Genomic DNA, 20,954 nt, shown 5'->3' with positions numbered 1-20,954 from the left:
AGCCCCAGAAGAGTGCGTAACAATTGCTTGTTCTCAACTTCCAAGTTTTTGTTCCTTTTCCATCCTCATATGCAATCGTGGCAAGATATTTTTACATTGCTTTAACTGTAACAATGCCAATGAATATTTGTTTTTCTAGCAGTTAAGTACTGACTATAGTAGATTTTTAAATAGACTACACTCAGAAGTGCATTTCCTATTCAGAATGTTACAGAAACTAGAAAATGGAAAACTTAAAAAAAACACATTGAAAATGCAGGATCACTTCTAAAAGGAGAAACTTCTCCCTACATGTGAGGTTTCTTTTCCCCTTTGTTGCTTTCAAGAGCCCTGGAATTTAATCAGTTGGCAGTCTTACGTCATGTTTACTTGGAGATAGGTTACATGGGTGGAAACCGAATCTGACAATAATTTCCTACCAGCCTCTGCCTATTGCATCACTAAAAAACATAGTAAGAAGTAACGAAGCAAGTAGGAACTTGCAGCGAGCTGTGTAAAACAGAGAATAAGAAGTCAGATGTTACTCATGCATAGAGAATAACTCTACAAAAAGGCCACATCAGCATATGGCCGTAAATCTCGTTTGCAACCTTTTGTGAACATATGGACGGAGGCCCAAGTTACAGCTTTACAGCTCAGCTCCAGAAGCATCACATTTGGCAGACCGTGATGAAGCTGTAACTGGTTAAATGAATGAAAGCACTTTAATCCCTTGAGAAGACTAAGGCCCCTTAGGCTGATCAGATTTTTATTTATTTATTTAAAATACAGCATCTGGTCCCTCCAGGAACAAGCCTAAGATGCTCTCAAAGCTGCTTCAACTTCTGTTAGGTGCAATGGTTTTCACACAAAGCAGGTTTTCCCCTTTCATTTCAGCAAGTTGAGTTTGGTTGGTTGGTTAGTTCAGCGGTTTTTGTTTGTTTTTAAAATCAATTTTGCATTGGGCTGTGAAGAAATCATAAGTACTTGCAAGACCAAGGCAAACAGGTTCTCTGGCTGCACCTCAAACAGGAAAGAGAAACTGGCTTAGCCTGAAAGTAATTTGTTTTCTGAATTAGTTTTCAGTTATTCTTTCCCCATCTGATTTGGTACCTAAGTGACAATACCTCCACAGGCACAAGAAGGGACCGCTTTCTGCATAGGAATTCTTATTCATACAAGATTCAAAATGCTGAAACTGTAGCCTAATTTTCAGCAGGCAAATCAACTACAGTCTGTTAAAGACCTTGCACTCTGTCATTAACCCAGTAAAGGCTGGACGAGTGCAATGAAGGAAGTGCAGATTTCCACATAATTTCCTACTTTAAGCAATCCCCAAATATGAGACCAGGCTGCTCAGAGTTAATGTCCTGTTTCTAACAACTAAATCATATCCAGATTCCAGAACACACTTCAGATGTTAAGAATGAAAATCATGGTTAATACAGAGCTATTTGAATAACTCTGCATTAATAAATTCTCCTTTGGTTCAGCTGTATTATTTTTTCCAGTAAAAGTTATACATCAGTGCACCAAATGAAAACTTGGGCTGTAAGGAGTTAATATCAGAAACCACAACTATTTAAAGTATGTACTTTATCTCCCTATATTTTCAACATTTCTACATATTAACATGAAGTATTTTCAGGTACTTGTTAGTCAAAGGAAAATTAGTGCTCAGCTTCAAGTCAGCTAGGCAATTAAATACAGGCTTGCTGAATATGGATCAAATATACCAGGACTTGAGGGAGACAGATTTCTTATCAGAGATCTCCAAGACAGCAGAGGTCTTGTGTGCTGTTTTAACCTAACTGTTTTTGAGAAGAAGTAAACGACAGAAATCTCTCCTTTTGCACTGGAACATCCATACGGGGATATAATACTTCAGCTCATGGATTCATTTAGTTTGATTTGCTTTTGATTTACTTTGACTCCTCCAGAATCTCAAGAAAGAGAACTCCAGAAAACAGGACAATGTGAATTCTTCCACAATTATTATATTTCCCTTACGGGCATTGATGTCTACCACGAGCTATTTTTCTGATGTTTATAACTTGATTTAACAGTCTGGAATATGTCTTCTTCAAACTAGTGGGGGAGGGGGGGGAGGAAGTTATAGCTGACTGTTAGAGCAAATCTACCTCAAGTATTTTTCTGCAGGCATCCACAGGAATATAGCTAACATATTGCACACCTTGAAGCACTATCTATTTTGATGTTAATGAAACTTTTTTTCATATACAAGGTCTTTTGCAAAAATATGTTTTCTGCCCCCTGAAAAAGCAAGCCTGCTTGCTTTTGCATCTTTTCATCTTCACATCTATTGCACTGTAAAGCACAACCTCACATGAGACATTCTAAGCAAGCCTGCATTTCAGAATATATAGGTGATCACCTCACAACTCTACTTGTTTTTTTGCAGTGGTGTTTCTTTTCTCTGACAACCATCTGAATGAGTGTCCTGAACACTTAGTTTGTACATAACCACTGCTCTTCCTAATGTTATCTCAATTAAGGAATGATCCTGTACGGTACCTGTCTTCACATCCAAATAAGTCAGGGATTTGGACATTGGAAGCTTCCTTTATTAAATACTAAATCTGTATTTTTTTTTAAAGACATCAGTTCTCCCACAGAAGTTTGGGGGGAACTTTACATATGGGACAATGTAGTGTTAGGAAATTCTAACTTTAAGTACACAAAAGACTGGTGAAACAACTAGAGATTGAATGAATAAGAAAACAAGTTTAAGACATTTTTTCTATCCACACAAAACAATACCAACCATGTACTACAGCTTTAATCATCTCTTCAAAATTCCTTTGCACGTACAGCCATTAAACTACCTCATCCCAACACCACTGGTTATGACCATCTGATGCAGTAGTTTGCTGTGACAGAATGCAGAAGCAACTGTGAAAAGCTGACAGCTGCTTTTGATGTAGAGGAATAGTACTAACGTCTCAGTAGGAACTGAAAAATTTTCCAACAAAACTTAGCTGTTGGGACACATCAGTTTGTCAAGCCTGAAATGCTTTGAACCCAGCATTTCAGGTTCAACAAACTTGTGTCAAATTTACATTTGTGTAATGCAAAAATGAAGCTGAGTTGAGATGTAAATTGGTAAATGCATTTATCCAGCATTTAAACAGTTTTCAGAATGGTAACTTGGTTTTTGATAACCCAGAAAAGAAAAGCTGTATGATTTTACCTTTTTTGTTGAAGGAATCATCAAAAACAACCAGTTGCCAACCAAAAAAAAAGATAAAATAATTGAACAGATCAATTCAAGATAACTCCTATTAAGTACGTTTTAAAATCACAGTTAGAGGAAAAAATGTAACAGATTTAAATGCTTCAGTGTAACACTCCACACCCCAAGATCACATACTAAGATCAACAAAGTTGAGCCACATCTAAAGTCCATTCCAGAATGTAATCTTAGCTGACGAGCTGTGTCTTACCCGTCTATGAATTTGCCCTTAAGGACATACTTTTCCAGTAATGTATTTTAATAAGACTCCCAAATGAGCTTTTGTCTATCATGAATTCATTGTTCTGCTGAACTGCAATTCCACACTGCTGGAGGCTCACCGTTTTCAAGATGCAATTCTCTGCAGTTGTTTTACCTGTATATCCATAATCATCACAGCATTGTTATCACTAAGAACCTTCACAAAGCATTCAACAGCAGTCAGTCCAACCTGCAAGAACTGATGGATGCGTACAGCATTTAGTTGCTGGAGTTCTGCAACGGTATGGTCAGATGGGAGCATGTCTCATGGCCATGACACTACACTGTCACTTCGAAGGGAAATTCTATGCTGAGGCAAGACTTATACATTCCATCAAGCCTCTAATCCTCTTGCATAAGGTATTACTGAAAAGTTACTGCTGTCAGTATAAATAAAAACCAAACGACACGGAGCAGTCCAGTTGCATTTGTACCTTAGATGGAGAAGGAATGGCTAAGCAAGCTACAGTAAGGTAGCTGTAGGCTCTGAGGACCGTTTCCAACAATTAGTCAGCTCAGTTCTACAGTCCATAGTGCTGGACAGGAGTTCAGTGGCAGAGAAAAAACATACTATTAACAGATGAATGGATTATTCAGCCAAGTTTACTAGTATTTGCAATAACCTGGCAATTTAAGATAGTTACACCTGAATTTTTATTAGACATGACATCAGCAGAGCCTGGGATCTACTAAAAAATTATCATGGCACCCCAAAGGGTTAAAAACGAGCAGACAAGAAACCTGTCATTAACATTCATATTCCTGTGTATGCATTGTCTTATAGTGGGATATAAATTACAGATACACATCACTGACATGACGTGCTAGGAATTGCCCCAAAACCTCAAACTACAATTTGATGATTCAACAGGAAAGACTTAAGGCAAACAGAGGAAGTAGGGAGGATGAAGTTTAATGTGTTCTACTTAAACAGAATTTAGGACCTTACTACTATCAAACTGGCACTTGCAATACACTTCTGTAATTTGCACTAATAAGACACAGGAGAGTGATGCCTTCATAGGCATCAGATAATTTTCCCACCCAGAGAGGACATCCCAGAAGATCTCACAAAGATCCTTGAGATACAGGCAAGCAAATGGTTAAAAACCCAATGCTGACTGGAAGACGACAGGGCTCTAGTCTCTGACAGAAATAGCCAGGGATAAACGGTAAATCTTTGTTTCCATTGCCACTCCAAGAAAATGCATCTCAGCCCAACTCCAGCTGTCAGCCAAACCCTGCCCTCACTTTACCTTAGTTTCCTTCACACTTTCTTCAGCTTGGCCCTATGTTTTAAGCTGTCTTTACACAGAAAGGGGAGTCAAATTTGTCCTTAAAAAAAAATAATTAAAAAATTAAAATAGCAATCCACCTTCACTGTGGAATCGTTATCTGGTGGGGCAGTGCAAGACAAACCATGAAATCCATGAGACGACTTCTACACAAGATTCTTACAATAACCCCAGAAATGCTTTCTACGCCAGGGTATTCATTCCTGTCCTTGTTTTTACCTAATAGAAATTTTAAAAATTATATTGTAAATAAAGAGAGATAATATCAAAACAACAGTAAGACAATTCTTCAGCTTAATGACACACACAGAAGTAATTCAGACCTAAAATCAGATCTGTGTTATCGCAATCGTAGATCTGGTGGACATACAAGTATCATTTGCGTTATATTTAAAGGCTACATACACAGCCTTTACATAAAAGGACACAACATAAACAAGGTACCACCAGCTTTCTACTGCCTCTTCAAGCAAAAGCTAGTGTTTGAAGGCAGTTTCCCACTTTTCTTAGTAGGTGTATGTCAAATCAGTTATCAAGTGACCCACGCTCTATTACATTGATCCAAATATAAAAGGTATACAACATCATTATTTAAAAAAAATGTTTAAACTAACAAAGCTTAACTCCCTTTTAAAAAAGAGTGAAATGATACATCAGCAGAAGCATTTATGGTTCTAAATATCAGAAGGGCAGCCAAGTACCATGGCACATCACCAACAGAACATGTAATTCCTGGGTGATCAGTGGCATTATGTGGCTACTTCTGTTGCTGCCTATCACCACTCAGGGGAACAATCAATTATTGAACTGATAGCTTTCTAAAGACATGGCCCTGAAAAGAGCTGCATGGAAAACTCACAAGCTCCATTTTTATTTGGTATGACTGCAGTTCTTCAAGGTATGGAAAGATAAGCTACAAATATGTTGTTAAATAATGAATTATTTTTTTAAAACATTAGCAAAATATAATAGATTAAAACCTGCCAAATTAACCATTTTATCTTGGTACTGCAGAGATCTTCCTACGGCATGCAAAGCTGCGTGCAAAGACCTTGTCTACAGAGTACACTCAATGAAAAGAAAGCTAGAGCATAAATTTACACTACCTTGACCAAGGAAACAGTAGTAAAGTTTTGAATATTAGCAGAAGTTACAATTTCCATCAATCAATCAATCAAAAGCAGAGACAGAGGCTGTAGGGGAATCTTACCAGAACTCTGTCTCCAATTTTGAGCTCCCTTTCTCCCTTCTTTAGTGATCCAGCTTCAGAGAGATTTGATATAGATTCACTCGCAGTTTTTGAAAGATTGCTAATCTGAGGAGTTGAATGTTCCTTAGCAGCAAGTGGTGAAGTTTTTTGTGGAATTCCTGAAGGGGGAAGTGCAGCAGTGGATGAAGACACCATACTAGCAGCCGATACAGAAGTTGGTGATGTAGCTCTAGAAGCATGAGCTCTTGGTGTACCATTGGCTTCATCTTCTGTCAGCACTTTTCTTGTCAATTTTGATGGTCTTGTAAATATTCCCCTCAAGGGTTCACACTGGAAATAGCGAACTCCAGCCACAGAGCCATCATTCTTACCAATGGGTTCATCCAGAACAATCCCTGCCCACTGTCCTGGAGCAAACTGTGTTTCACCAAGGAACTGGATAAAGCCAGGTTTATTTCCATTGACCCAAACACGCTCCCCAACTCTGAAATCATCCACAAACTCTTCATGTACATCTGCAGTGGTTGTGCTGGAGGTCTTTTCGTTGGAAGCTGCTTTTTCTGCTGGAGCTGGAATCAAGCACAGTAAGAATGCAACAGGAATTAAATACACTAATATTCCAGAAAGTGTCATTACTTAGCTTCAATGTAACAAGCATTTGGAAAAGCACGATTTCTACAAGGAAAAGGACAATTCCAAACTTTCTTACTTATGAAAACACTGTAATCTCTGGAATACAATAGTTCAAAATCTAAGGACAGTGACGTTAAATGCATTTAATACAGGTTTTGGTAAAGATCTTGTGAAGATTACAAGTCTTACCTCAGAAAGACTTACATTACCTACATTTTTATCATGATAAGATTTCTTCAAGGAAAGCTGCCTGATCACATCTAATTAGTAACTTCAGATTTTTGGCACATTGTACAAATTACTTTTATAGACCAGAATTACAAGCGAAAATACCTTGGTGTAAATAGTAAAAATAGTGCATACTCATAGCTTTAAAGGTACTTTTTGTTAGAAGATGAATAAGGGAAAAGTTAAGATATTTAAATATTCCTTTACCAGCTGCAACAGATGCAGGTGTTTTCAGCAATGTACTCCCGTGCTTGATGGTCTTTGAAGGAGCCTTAAGTCCACTTGGCTTTAACATACTCATCTTTTTGCAATAACAGTGTCAATCCTCCTTGTCTGTAGCAACTATCTTTTTCCAAACATGGATAAAATATATCATTCGAGTTTTTCCAATTCTGGAATAAACCTGTACATAAAAATATTAGACATGAAACAAAAATCAGTATTTTAATTCCTGCAGAAGAAATCTCTATACATACACATAGCCTGTGTATGAAATGCAGAGTAAAAGACGCTTCACAAAAACAACCATGAGCATTTCCCAGGACAGCATTTCCAATTCCTCATCTTTTAAAGGCCATTTGCTATTAAAAGACACCAAGTCTGAACCTAAAACATCAAAATAACTCACTTCACTGAATGCTGCTGTATCCATCTTAAGCTTTAATCTAAAAGGTTATTTAAGAAAAACAGAGCCCTTAACAGCATTACTAACATTACGCATAGATATAACCATTCTGCTCAACTTACTGTTTTCAGTCACATTTTTCAAGTGTTGCAATATCCCAGCAAAAACAACTTGAGAACAGAGAACGAAGGACAAGAGAAATTGTGAGAACCAGGAATTTCAGGATAAAAAGAACAAAAACTTTAAGAGAGATTGGAACTGGAAAACACCAATTAATCAACAGGGTCAGGGGATGACACCTAAAAAGCAAACATCCACCTCAGCTGTGTGAGGTCTTTTAGATCACAAGATGCACTGGCTCACAGTCCCCTACACAGTGCCCCAGCTCCGCTCCTCTGGAAAAAGGAGGAGGGACTCTTCCCTAGTTGCTAGGATAGAGCCCTGCTCGAACTTGGAAGCCAGCAACAAGCTTTTCAGGGAACTATGTCATGAGGGGTTTGCCACAGAAGGCATCTTCCTTCTGATGACAAAAGCTTTAGAAAGGCCCTTTCATCTATAATGAATAATCTGTGGGGTTTTTCTCAAATACAGATTCAAAGCCAAACTGTAACGTGACTGGTCTCCCCCCATCTTCAAAAGCATAAACTGTTCTGCGTGAGCACAGCTCGGCTCTTTGCTAAGCTTATACACAAGGCACTGACAGAACAGCTATGTCCACTTAAAAAAAAAAAAGCACACATCTAAACAAAAGCTTGAAGAAGAAAAAAAAAAAAAAACTGAAACACAGACATGTAGCAATACACTGTTTGCTCAACTGTTTGCTCAGAACATGACAAACAAGAGTGGTAAAGCAGGTCTCAGTCCTGCTGTTCACTCAGCGTTTTGGCACCAAGCAGTACACAGGCACAGGCAGAAAGCTGGCCAACTGCACACCTCCCAAAGCCGGGTGAGCACCACTCAGGTACTCATGCTGGGTGTACAGTATGTTCAACAAACACTAGCGAAGGAAAAACTGTTATACTACAAGGAGGAAGACCAAAGATACAAGCCAACCATGTCTTTCTAAGTTCTACCCTTCATGTATTATTAACAGCCAGCACATAAGTGTTCCTAAAAAACAGTTAACTGTGGGGAAAAAAAAAAAAGTATCAGGCACACTGCTTTGTGAACCTCAATACCAAAGTGAAACATTTATGCTACTTCAAGATTGGCGATGCCAAATTAAAGGCATTTTCTAAGAAGTCTGCAAAAATGTTATACTTTAAAAAGCATTAATTACCACCTTGGATGTATGATGTTTGTCTGTAAGTTATGTTCCATGACAACTCTGAAGTAGCACTGTGAAGATTTCTGAACATTTTTTCTAGCATTGCCAAAAGTATGTCACCCACCCATCTGCAGAGTTATGACGACTGAAGAGAAAAAATTCTCCATTGTTTTTGCAAGACGTATGCCAGTTTACTGTTAATTTTTTAAGCGGGAGCTTTCACGTTCATGAACTCAGCTCTCTGAAATCAAAGCATAAGGATATGCATGAAATATGACTAAGCCATGAAAGAACTGGGAGGCACACGGTTATACAGAACAACTACAGGATCACGTAAGATGTCACTTTGGACACAACGGGAACACTGTGGGGTTTTTTTTTCCCCTTCTCCTACCTACCTGTCCTCCCTGGTAAATCTGAATGCATCATATTTCCTCAGCTTCTGTTTTAAAAATCTAAAACTGCACTTCACTCTTACACACTGAGGACTTGAAAAGCCTTCATTTTCTCTCTTACACACTATCTACCTATTTTTCCTCAGGCTGCAGTCCCTATTCCTTCCCCTCCAATTCCAGGATCTCCATGCATGCCTCCATTACCTTTCTCAGCTCATCAAAATCCACGGAACAGAAAAACTGTACACAGTAAAGGATTTGGTCCAAATACAGAAATGCGAGAATTATCAAGGTCAGTTCTTTTTAGTTCAGTCTTCTCTGTCAGTGCCAAACACCAAATTTATGGAAATTCAACCACCTTATTCGGGCCAAGGCACATCCTCCTTAAAAAAGATTGTCTCCCAAAATCAGGAGGCTAGATGCTGTCTTACAGTATTCTGCTATTCTTTTCCACATACTACCTCTTTTTTTTGCCCCCAAAGAGCATTCCAGCACTACACAGGTAGTAACATGTATATTAAAAGAAAACAAACACTAAATGACCCCCCAAAATCACATTTTGCCAGTTTAAAATAATTACTTATTAATAGATGTTTAACAAACCTCTGCTTAACAGTAAGTCAGAATGTTCTAATATTGCATTTCTTGGCTCCGAGTACTCATTCATGTTTTAATCTTGCTCTCCACAGTCATGGGTTATATATTTGCTGTGTCATTTGCTTTTCTCAACACACAGGCCTTCAGCTAGGCCAGAAGTAACACCAGCCCTTGTACCTTGGTTTCAGAGTTACTGAAATTGTACCTTAATTTAAAAAAAACTGCTAAAATGTAGACAATGCAGTTTGGTAAATTACTGCCTTATTGCAACAGTGAAAATGCAACTTTTGGTCTTAGAAATAGACAGGGCCTTTACAGTAGCATTTCCTAACAGAATTCATAAAACACTGAAAGTGCATAAATTTGTATCAAGTGATCTTAAGCATTACACACTCCAGCATTTCCTAACAGGCTCCAGATGTCAATTACCTCATTTTAGTTCTCATAAGAGAGAGCAGCAGCCAGCTACTTGTCTCCATTTGTTCCCTCTCCTTCCTTGAATCTGTCTCAGCTTTCCTTAAAAAGAATCTTTATAACCAATTGGCAATAATGTTAACTGTAAGTTTCTCTAAAGATCCTATCAGGAACCTAAGGAAACGCCGAGAATCTGATAATATATACTATGCAAGTGTTCAGAAAGCCACAAGTTTTTCCAATATCATAACCGAGCATTTAAAAAAAAAAAAAAAAAAAAAGAGAGAGAGAGATATTTTAAACACAAGCTTTACACTTGTGCCATTACTGGGAAACATGATTTCATACAACATGAAAATGTGTTACATTCTTGAATAAATTGCAGATTTATTGTATGTGTGTTGACCACTAAAAATTTTCAAACACTGACATGAATCCTTGCATTGGCCCTTTTAGCTGATAATATCCTTATTCTTATTTACCTTTTACAGACCTCTTAAGTAGTACATGGATCAAAGCAATCCATAAGTAACAAGTTAAGAACCATTGGTGTAAGGAAATAAATCCTACTAATCTGATAATAAATATGAATTCTGTTGGCAAGTTGAAATAAAAATAAATAAATAAAATTTAACCACATAACCCCAAATTAAAAAAGCAGAGTATTTTCCAACTGTCGAAAAAGTAATTCTTATAATGAAATGAAAATAGCTGTCTACCACTGTTTCTTTCAAGACTGTATTTTCAACAGCTAGTACTCCAAAAAGAACTAAACCATAACTAAATAAGAAATCAGGGAAAAAAGTTAAAGCCTCAGCTCATGCTACTGAAGAACCCTATAGTCATGACAAGAATAAAATAGCGCCAAGAGTTCTTTAAGCTTAGTTGACATCTGACGAGCATGCTGCCACCAGCAGGCTCTCCTTCAGGACAGCTAGTGCCACAGTTAAAAGCAAAACGTTTCAACTGATGAAACATTTGAAACAATGGCTCAACAATTTAAGCAAGAAACGTTTGCTAACATCAGTACTTGCCAGTACCACGGAACAGATGCAGTGTTTCCATGGATAAAAGCAAGTTGTCTGTCCATTTGGTTCGGAAACAAAAGGACATTCTAAAATAGAGCAGCATAATGTTTGAATTGACTCAAAACGGACTGCATAATCTCAGTCTTCTGCATGCAGACACATGCAGCCTGATTCTGTGCAGTGTACTTTGAGGCTGGAATACTACTCCTGTGGTTTATCTGTATAATAAAGTGAAACAATTGTTTAAATCAATGATCATCCACTATCAGTCATGCATGAGTTCTTCAAAACATTTCAAATGAAAAAGATTTAATATTAAACTTGGTTAACATTATTAAGAGATTAAACACTGTTGGAAAATGCCTTTCAATGCCAACACATTTCTAAGCTCAAAAAAAGAAACCACTTCAATTTGTTAATGCTGCTAAGCATACCAGTGCTTTGCAAAAGACATAAAGGCTGACAGATACAGAGTAAATATTCTAAAAGGGCTGTGTAGAACAGATGACTGCTGAAAATCTCACAGATTATATGCAATCCCTGTGGCTGTCAACTACTATTTATCTAGAAACAAATTCTGGCCATATCATTAAGGAAATGTAACATGTACAAAATAAACCAGAAAATTCCTTATATAGAAAAGTGATATGGAAAGCATATCTCAAAGGCCACCACAATCCAGAAACTTTGATTCCCTGCGAGAAAAACAAACTCACCACATGAAGCACTATGTTTGAGATAGCTGCCTGAACAGCATTTCTTAAATATCTGTTTCATACCCTTTATGCCCATACCACTATTGCTAAGTTTTCAGAAGCCCATGAATCATTTCTCAAATATCCTGACAATGATTTAGAAAAAGTAACCTGGAATTTTGAACTTGGAAAGTTTTCTTCTCACAGTTACAAATGCCTACAACTCCTAAAATTATTGCTATCTTAAAACTTTAAAGCATATAAGCATCTTCTGTATGATTCAGATCTTGTGCTTATTACAGCTCTGAAAGTTGTATTCACGGTCTCCTGGGTTGATATTACATTTCTGTAAAAAGTGAGCATATATATATATTTCCAAAAGCAATTACAATAATGCTTTCAGTTGAATTTATAAGCTTTTGAAATTCATACATATTTTTAAAATACAACCGCATTTTGGCTTTAAACAAAATAAATGCCTTCATGCTGCACTGCTATTTGCTTCTTGCTACCTCCTTAAAAACATTTCTGTCTATGCCAGAATGTGCCAAATCAGAGACTAACTTCAGACAGGAATGAGATTAATTCAGCCACAGCATGTCCACAGCCTGACCAGACTGGGACATACCAACATCTTTACTGAAGCAATTCTGGATGAGTTAGACACAGCAGAGGGATATTGCAGATCGCTAGCCTCACACACTCTCCCTAAAAGGCATTTTATGTTACCACCATCTTGTTTTGTTTCCAAGGAGGAATACAAATAAGGTATCTCTGCTACTACTTATTATGTAGCCAAACTTCCCATGTTTTGGGAAACTGCAATGTCAGCACATCCAGAGTGAAAGAGATGAGCCGCAGCCTGGAACGATAGTCTTCCTGAACACGATGCCTCCTCTGACACATTCTGGGTCTATCGGAGATATTTCATACTGGCCAACCAAAAAGACCAAATCACCATTTTGAAAGCATTGGATTACAATGAAATAATTCCACAGCAAACAATATGCATTGTAAATGTCACACTAAGCTTCAAAGCAAATTCTGTAACAATTACAAGTAGTTAAACCAAAAAGATTTATTTGGAAGCCTTCATGCATTAGCTTATAGAACTCCTCTTGCGATGATGCAGGACACTTTAAATTCCTAGCCACTTACTACTTAAATACAACCATTCTGGAGTTAGGAATTCATATCAAGGTCAATGCATTTAGCCACTGACGCCGTTACTGAAATGGTAGGTGAACTTCTCTCTGAACCTAATGCTCATGACTTTGTGCAATTCAGCACGTTTTGTCCGCTCCAAAGCATTTACTGAATGAGTAGCAAGTTCAGACTGAGACAAGGCAGAAAGCACTGTGTGCATTTCAGAACAACGCAAGTCACAAACGGCAAATTATTACGGTGCTGATGTAACCTCCTCTGCCATAGTCACAATTAAGCCAAATTGATTACCTGAATGTTGCTCAAGAATTTGACTGTACTGTTCAGTGATTAGGCTGTGGGATTACAAAGGCATCTTCAGGTCATTTAAGTTGAAATGAATAGAATGTAAGAAAGAATTTATATATAAAACAGAAAATAAACAGAATTAAGATTTTAATATTTAAATAGAATAAAGGTTGGCATTTGGGAGTCTACATTTGATTACTCACTCAACACACAGCAATCAGAAAAAAAGGAGCATTTAAAAACAAAACATTGTTTTTATTTTGTCTCCCAGAAACCATGCATTTTGATGTCAATTAACCAAGTAATAGGATGATTTGAATATATTCTTCGGATACACCACTATCATAAGAAAAGACACTAAAATAATACGCATTATTTATTCAATGTTTAGCATGCTAAGTGCCATCAGATCATATTTACTTGGCTTACTAGATGCTCTGATTACTGCCAGCATCAAAATATATGGTCTGGTATGTGCCTATCAAAGCAGTGTTTTGTACCTCACTTTTAAAGGTAGAAAAAAGTTTGCATTTACAACTCCACTGATCAGGGGAAAAAAAAATATTTTAAAAAAGGAATCTAGATCTTTGTCTCAGATCTGTTGTTTGCACATACTGGTATAGGAAATAAAAATTTAATAAGAAAATAAGCAAGAACATCGCCTAGTTTATATAGGAACATTCTTCTTATGACTTCCTACTTCAGCTCGTTCCAGCCTAATCCAATATAACCACCACATGAATTCTAGAGGGGTATACCCTTCACAAAGGCAAACACTCATCCTACGTGAACCAGAAAGCCTCAGTTTCTCAGAGCGTGTTCTTAACATAAATATGAATTTTATTAGGGACAGACTCTTGAAGAAATGCATCTCTCTATTTTAACTAGCATAACTACTAAATTAACAGAATGAAAGCAATCATTTGCTCTTCTGAAGTGTCTTTGAAGTCACTACCAGGATTACTCCAGGAAATTACTGTTGCATTAGAGTTTTAGTATATCTGTAGTCTAACTCAAAACACAGTTTGCTTTTGCTATCATTAAAAGACAGAACCAAAAGCTTATAAGCTGGGAAGTATGCCCACTGACTGGTATGACACAGCTCTTTTGACAGTGTCATTGATTTGATGAACATAACTTGAAACAAAGAGTGGCTGACAAATTACTCAAACTGAAACGTATCTGTACAATCACTAGCAGAGGTCCTGAAAAACCTTTCAACTTTATTTTAGCAGGGATTTGTTTAGATAAACATTACTTAGTCTGAAGCAACTAGTTCAGTGAAACAAAGACACCCAGAGAATATTCAAAACAGTCCCAATGCTGTAACGCAAGCACTCTGCCTTGTCATCACTCATCCCACTATCAAGCAACCACAGTATAAGGACATCCCCATAAATAGCTACTGGTTTTCTGCAACTCCTAAGAGTGAATCTCTGCTTCCTTAAGAACTCAGAAGACACTCCTACTTTCCTGTACACTTAGAGGGACTGGGGAAGAAGAAAGTTTGTTGTTTGGGAATCAATCCAAACACCCCACAATGCTGTCCCTCATTAAAGGACATGGCTAATCTAGAGCTCAACCAGCAAATTTAGATTTATTTCTTAACTGAGACAGTAGATGCTGCAATTCTACGTCATGGAGGTGACTTGGACTGTTTTATGTGTGAGCTCACAAATCCACAGCACACTCAGGACCAGAGACTTTTAAATTACCTTTCAACATCAGGACTTTTACGGTAGCCAGGCCTGCATATAAATCTACTTCTCCTTTGATTTTGAAACTGCTGGGTAATTTCAATTAAATAAAAGGCAGGAGATTTCTAGAAAGTTAAAACAAATTAAAACAAGTTTATATCCTTAAAAATTTCACAGTAGGCCAACCAATTAGAGACATGTGTTCAAATAGTCTTAACCTTCTCCCAATGACTTTAGATCAGACCAATGAATTTGTGAAGCTAAATGGAAACCCAAAGTACTATCATCAATACACTTGATAGCAGCAGGTTACTGGTATGTTTGGAGATAATATAAAATGTGAATATAATATGGTTAGGAAGGCAACCATTACGAGACACAAATCCACTGAAAATTAGAGTTTTAGTGACGTTGCTAAGTCGTTAAGTAAGACACATAGCTGTTTTTCTACCCTGGAGAGTGCAGGATATTCACTGCAAACTGGTTAAACAGAATTCTCTCTGCATATGCCTGGGAAAGGAAAAAGGCACGATAAATTCCTGTAAACTAAGAAACTGTACTAAGAACAAGATGAATCAGTTCGAAGCCAGTAAAAGGCTTAGGACCTCAAACCGTCAGTCAGGTATCACAGCAACGCTATGAGGAAAGTAATTCATTAAAGCTTCTGCTCCACTTATGGATTTTAATTCTGCATCAAGGACATTTTAAGCCATGTCATCTCGTAATTCTAGAACTTGCTATGCTCATTCAGATTCCTAAGTGCCTCAAGATCCTCAGTTAAAAAATATACCATTGAAACACAAAGACTTAGACTGCTGAATATGAAGCACAAGTAAGAGAGGATGTCTGTAACAGTAAAAAACTATTCTGGGCTAGCAATTTGTGAGTAATTTTTTCTCTATGTTGCTACTTCTAATCACAGTCTGCTCAATTCTTTAAAAATATTCCCATCTTTAATTAATAAGGAAGAGCTGAAAACTGTTAAAAAGCTTTAAAAAAAAACAACAGAAAATGTGATGCAAACTAACTCATCAAGTTGCCATTGTACACACGCATTACAAAAATGTTGCTGTTATAGTCTATTAAAAGATCAGAAAGCACATGATCCTCCTAAGCACACATCACTCTCCACAGAATGAGTCAAGGATTGAGAAGCAGAGAAACTTTTCACCCAAGAAAGTAAATTATTGCCACCTCTTCTGGTAAGCCCACTATCAAAACTTACTACTTTCCCTATGTTTTTCCAAGGAAATTCTTGCTTTTCCCAAAAGCCCTCCATTTTGATAACAAGAGGAGTAATTTGTTTGACTCTCCACACTGACTTCTGACCATAGTGATCTTCAACCATCTCAGTTAGCGCATTCAGTCCACAATTACAATTATGATTTTGGAATAGTAGAGCATCAAGTTTAAGTTATTTGGGATCTAAAGTTTAAATGAGAGTTTGAGAAGGAAAATATCATCTCCTGTATCAAAACCAAATTTATATAAACAAAGACACAAGGCTTCTCCCTGATACAATTAAAACTGAAGCAGCTGAAACAAAGATGCTGCTTTTTATAGTAAGAATTTAATTTTGATAGACTTGGGCGAAACTGTAACTGTTTCGCACTCTCTGAAAACATCAAATCAGCAATCCCTTTTTAGCCCTCCATGTTCTTAGCCTTTTAAATTAGCACTATGACTGCTACATGGCTGGCATATAATAAAGTAGAAGTACAAACACAGAACTTAAGATAAATATTGCTGTGATTGAGTAGATGCTGCTGCCAAGCAGAGAAGCAAAATGAGTGTCAGATAAGCTACCTCTATCAAATACCGAGTTTCTCTCTTTGCCTTGCAATTTCCCCTCAAAATGCGCTAAAAAACATACACAGTAAGATTATAAAGATCAGGAAACCTGAACGGCTTTTAATGGTGTTTCTCCTTGAAACAGTAGAGTGAAGACATGTCTTATAAATTAAAAGAACGCAAGGTATTCACCCAAGAGTCTTCTGTGTGTTTGTACAAACAACTGATGAGAAATTCTAGGTGGAAAACAGGCTGGTGCTAAGGTAGCAACCTGAACAGTCTGTCCTTAGATACATTTTCTAAATCCTTTCCAGCTTTTCAGAGGCTGGCAGCTAGGTACCAGATCTGTGGGTATTTCTAAGGGTCAACTATACCACTGTAAGTCACACAAGTGCAACATCACTCTGCAAAAATAAATGCATGTAGAGAACAGACAACCTGGACAAACACAGCACAGGCATATTAGTGGATGTTTGAAATCATCAGGGACCACGCTGCTGACAGAGCTGGCATCAGTTCTGCTGGTCAAGAAGAACACACTGGTTGCTCCAGCAGAAAGTGGCAACTAGCGGAGGGCAGCTGAGATTACAGCTAATGCAGTATATAATTGCCTTTCATTAAATAACAAAACACCATCCATTTGAGGCATTTCTAAACATGCCAGTCCAATAAGGATTCCAGTGCGTTACTTTTTATACATGCCAGCAGAGCCAGTAGTCCCTAAGGAATGCCAAAAGATTAAACAAGAGCTGCATTCATTCATGGTCATCATGTTCAAACATTAGAAAACTTGCATTCAACATACAGAGTTAACATTTGACCTGAATGTTTTAGAGAGAGAAAGAAAAGCAGTTTTGAAAAATCATATTGACAAGACAGATCACTCCACTTCTTTTGAAGCAAGACCTCTTTTGAAATATTCTCAGTCACTCCCAAGAAAAACTTTAACAGGGCTAAAGGGAGAAATGGCACAATACTAAAGGAATTATCCAATCAAAGTAAATAAAGGCTGTCCTGGATATTCACATTTAGAAGATGGTAAATAGATACAGCCTATAGCTCAGACAGGAAACCTACAGGAGCTCTAGGAAGTCATAGCAATCAGCATATATGAGCACTGCTCCTTCCTACAGTATAATCACGTAAGGAAAGAGGTTGTTTATTGCCTACACTATACCTCCATGATGAAGACACAAGACAGCTCTTTTTCTGCCCCTCACAAGAAAGTTGAGATATTCTCTTTAATAGAAACCATACAAATTACATAAAACTATTTTTTTTCCCAAATAAATTCTCCCTCCCTCCCCTAAAGATACAGACATTTAAGGTCACATTTCCAAGCTTTTCTGCTTCAGCCAACACATTCCTCTCCATTCAATACACAAAGCTTTAACGCATTTTAGCACAGACAGAAAATCTTGTAGCATGTATACATGAGAGGAAGAGAACCCTGAAATCTTGTAATTTTAAACCAACAAATACTAATCCTTTGCACATTTTTCAGTCATTTCATATTCAGTATGTAAATGAAGAAGTTTGGTAGCTGAACACTTTTACGCTCCTTAGACTAAGATACATGGCTGTTGTGGCCAGGGAGGGAAGTTTTCCACAACAGTATCTAATTTGCTATCTTGTTACATGTTGTAGCAGGTGCACACAGGCACACACTCCAGAAAAATCACTCCCTGACATTGCTTATTTCAGAATTATGTCCGTATTTCTATTCTTTAAGTAAAATTCTTCGCAAAGCAGCAGACATAAAGGCATTCCCTCTTTTGTACCTTTTTCTTCTTCCTATATGTTAATACAGATACAACATGGTTTAAAATCTTTCTGCTCAAAGACCTCAAAGCAACCTGTGAACTTCCATACAACCCTACCCACTCAGCACGCTGGGTAAGTAAGAGGTGGGGAGGAAAGAGTCTTCGTTTCACCGTTATGTTTTTAATCACAAACGTATACCGTCATAGACTGAATCTTCTTCCCCATGCTATATTTTGGAAGAGATTTTTGCAGCCTCGGCTTTCTTTTTTTTTAAACACACGCACAAAGACGATACAACGAAAAGGAAAAATCACTCCTGATCTTAATACAGCAGGAGTCACATTAACATGTGAGCATTAGCAACAATTACCTTGTGCCCCGTGACAGCCGAGACACAGAACAAAGCGAACCCTGAATCGCCTTAGGTAGCAGCACCAGCGATGTAGCGGGAAGCAGGAGCGGCATGCAGCATAGCCTTTGCCTGGGGATCCCACAGGTCTTACATGGGCTACAGACGTGGCAGCAAACTCTGGCTGAGCCACCTGGAACCATGGGGCAACACCGGAGCAGCTCACCTGTAAATCAGTGGCTTTGGAAACAACGCAAGCATGGGGAGCAGACATAAAACCCAGAAGAGCTAAGGTAAATGATAAGAGAAATCGTTAATCAGTAAAACATCAGCCTAAGCGTGGAACGCTGAGAACTGCAGGTCAACATTGACCAAGAAATACCAATTCCCCTCAAGAACCATCCACTCAAGCCACCAGTGACCAAGCCCAGCGCTGCATCGTCCAAGGGCAGGGCTGGAGCACAGACTGCACCCGAGACCCTGCCGTCCCTGCCCCTCCTCACGAACCACGAAGACACCTGAGGGCTCCACGCCGCGGCCCCCCGATCCAGGGAGGAGGCCGTGCCCCGCACCTGGCCACGGCCCGCCCCGCTCTCCTCACCAGCCTCCGAGCTCAGAGCGCAGCTGCCCCGGGAGCACGGCGGGCGGCCAGCCCCGTCCCACCGGGGGCACAGCGGCGGGCGAGCCGGGCAGAAGGAGCCCAGCAAGGCCGAGCACAGGGCTCGGGAACCGGCCAAACCGGCTGCTGTCACCGCGGCGCTGGCAGGCCGGCGGGGAAGCGCGGGCACGTGCGGCGGAGGCCAGCAGCTCCCCGGAGGAGGCGGGCGGGCGCCCCGGCTGCCAGGACATCGCCTCACCCAGCCCAGCATCGCCCCGCCGGCACCACCCGCGCCCCGCTGCCCCACACGGGGTCCCTCAGCGCAAGGTCCGCCGGCGCCGCGCCGCCACCGCCCGTCCCCTCACAGCCCGCCCCGCCGCCGCCTCACCGCCCGGACGGGAAGCGGAGGCCCCAGGGCGGGAGGTGCGCGGTGGCTCCCCCCGCCCTCAGACGGCGCCGCCGGCCGCCCGGCACCGCCGCCACCCTCCCGGCGCGGGCCCCTGCAGCGGCCTTACCGCTGCCGCCTCCGGCTCGGCGCCGCCGCCTTCCCCGGCCGCCGGGCGCAGCTCCTGCCGCCGCCGCCTCCCCCTCCTCCCTCTGCAGCGGCGCCTCCCCGGCTCGCAGGGGGCGGGGCGGGCAGACAACGTCTGCGCCCGGCCGGGCCCGGACGCTGCGAGGCGGGGACTGCAGCAGGGGAGCGGCGCCTCCCCGCGCGCCCCTTCCTCGCTGCCCCCCGCTCTCCCCTCGCTGCCTTTTCCCTTTGTCTCCCCCCCGCTTTGTTCGCCCCGGGGCAGCCCGCGGGGGTGGCCGCCGCCGGGCAGGGCGGGAAGCGGCGGCTGTCCGCAGCCCGCGGGCTCTCGCTGCCATCGCGGCTGGCAGGGGCCGGGGGGGGGGGGGGGGGGGGGGAACATGCCGCGGGGAGCCCCCCGGCCCGGCTGTCCGCCCACACGGCTCCGTGCCTGGGGTCGCCCCGGTCCCGCAGCGGGGAGGTGGCCGAAGCGCCGGCAGCAGGGACCCCCTGGGAAAGGCGCTGCGGCAGCAGGCAGCCGTGAAGGGGAGGGGGGACAGGGTGGGGAGGTATGAAGCACATAGCTCTTAATGGATGAATAACTTCACTGTCTGCTTCTTTTCTCCATTTTCCTTTTGTCCTCGTACCCAGAAATTATCATTCCTTCTCTAAAGTACTGAATATTTTAATTTTCATTGTGTCCCTGAAGCAATACATGAGAACCTGGCGTCACGCCGTTGCTAAAGTTTAAACAGCTGCAGCAGTAGCTCCAACACCATCATCACACAATTTAATAACATTTCCAAGGCTGAATCGAACAGCTCTGCTCCACTTCTTTACTTCTTATGAATAGGCAGCAGAGCCCAGGCAGAGCTGGCCCATAACTGCTGAATTCATCACAAAGCAAACCTCAGT

The 20,954-nt window shown here is 40.3% G+C and overlaps 1 protein-coding gene across 12 annotated transcripts in view; it reads right to left on the bottom strand.

The window, feature by feature from the left end:
* Positions 1-20,954, bottom strand: part of CLIP1 (CAP-Gly domain containing linker protein 1) — an 81,437-nt gene that overhangs the window by 53,930 nt on the left and 6,553 nt on the right. For 9 of the 12 annotated variants that reach the window (XR_008745792.1, XM_027787091.2, XM_055795913.1 and 6 more), the window contains 2 exons: positions 7,067-7,262; positions 5,999-6,567 (listed from right to left, as the gene is read on the bottom strand). Coding sequence is in view for 11 of the 12 variants with exons in the window: in XM_027787091.2 (XP_027642892.1) it covers positions 5,999-6,567; positions 7,067-7,160 (663 nt within the window). In the remaining variant the exon portion in view is untranslated. Of the gene's footprint in view, positions 1-5,998; positions 6,568-7,066; positions 7,263-7,606; positions 8,075-9,278; positions 9,473-20,046; positions 20,168-20,954 lie in introns of those variants that run through there. The other 3 variants (XM_055795909.1, XM_055795911.1, XM_055795910.1) reach the window with 3 other exon arrangements.

The sequence above is a fragment of the Falco peregrinus genome, chromosome 2 (assembly GCF_023634155.1).
Source record: "Falco peregrinus isolate bFalPer1 chromosome 2, bFalPer1.pri, whole genome shotgun sequence".
NCBI classification, from domain to species: domain Eukaryota; kingdom Metazoa; phylum Chordata; class Aves; order Falconiformes; family Falconidae; genus Falco; species Falco peregrinus.
The sequence above is the reverse complement of the archived record's forward strand: the minus strand, read 5'-3'. Positions and strand labels throughout refer to the sequence as shown.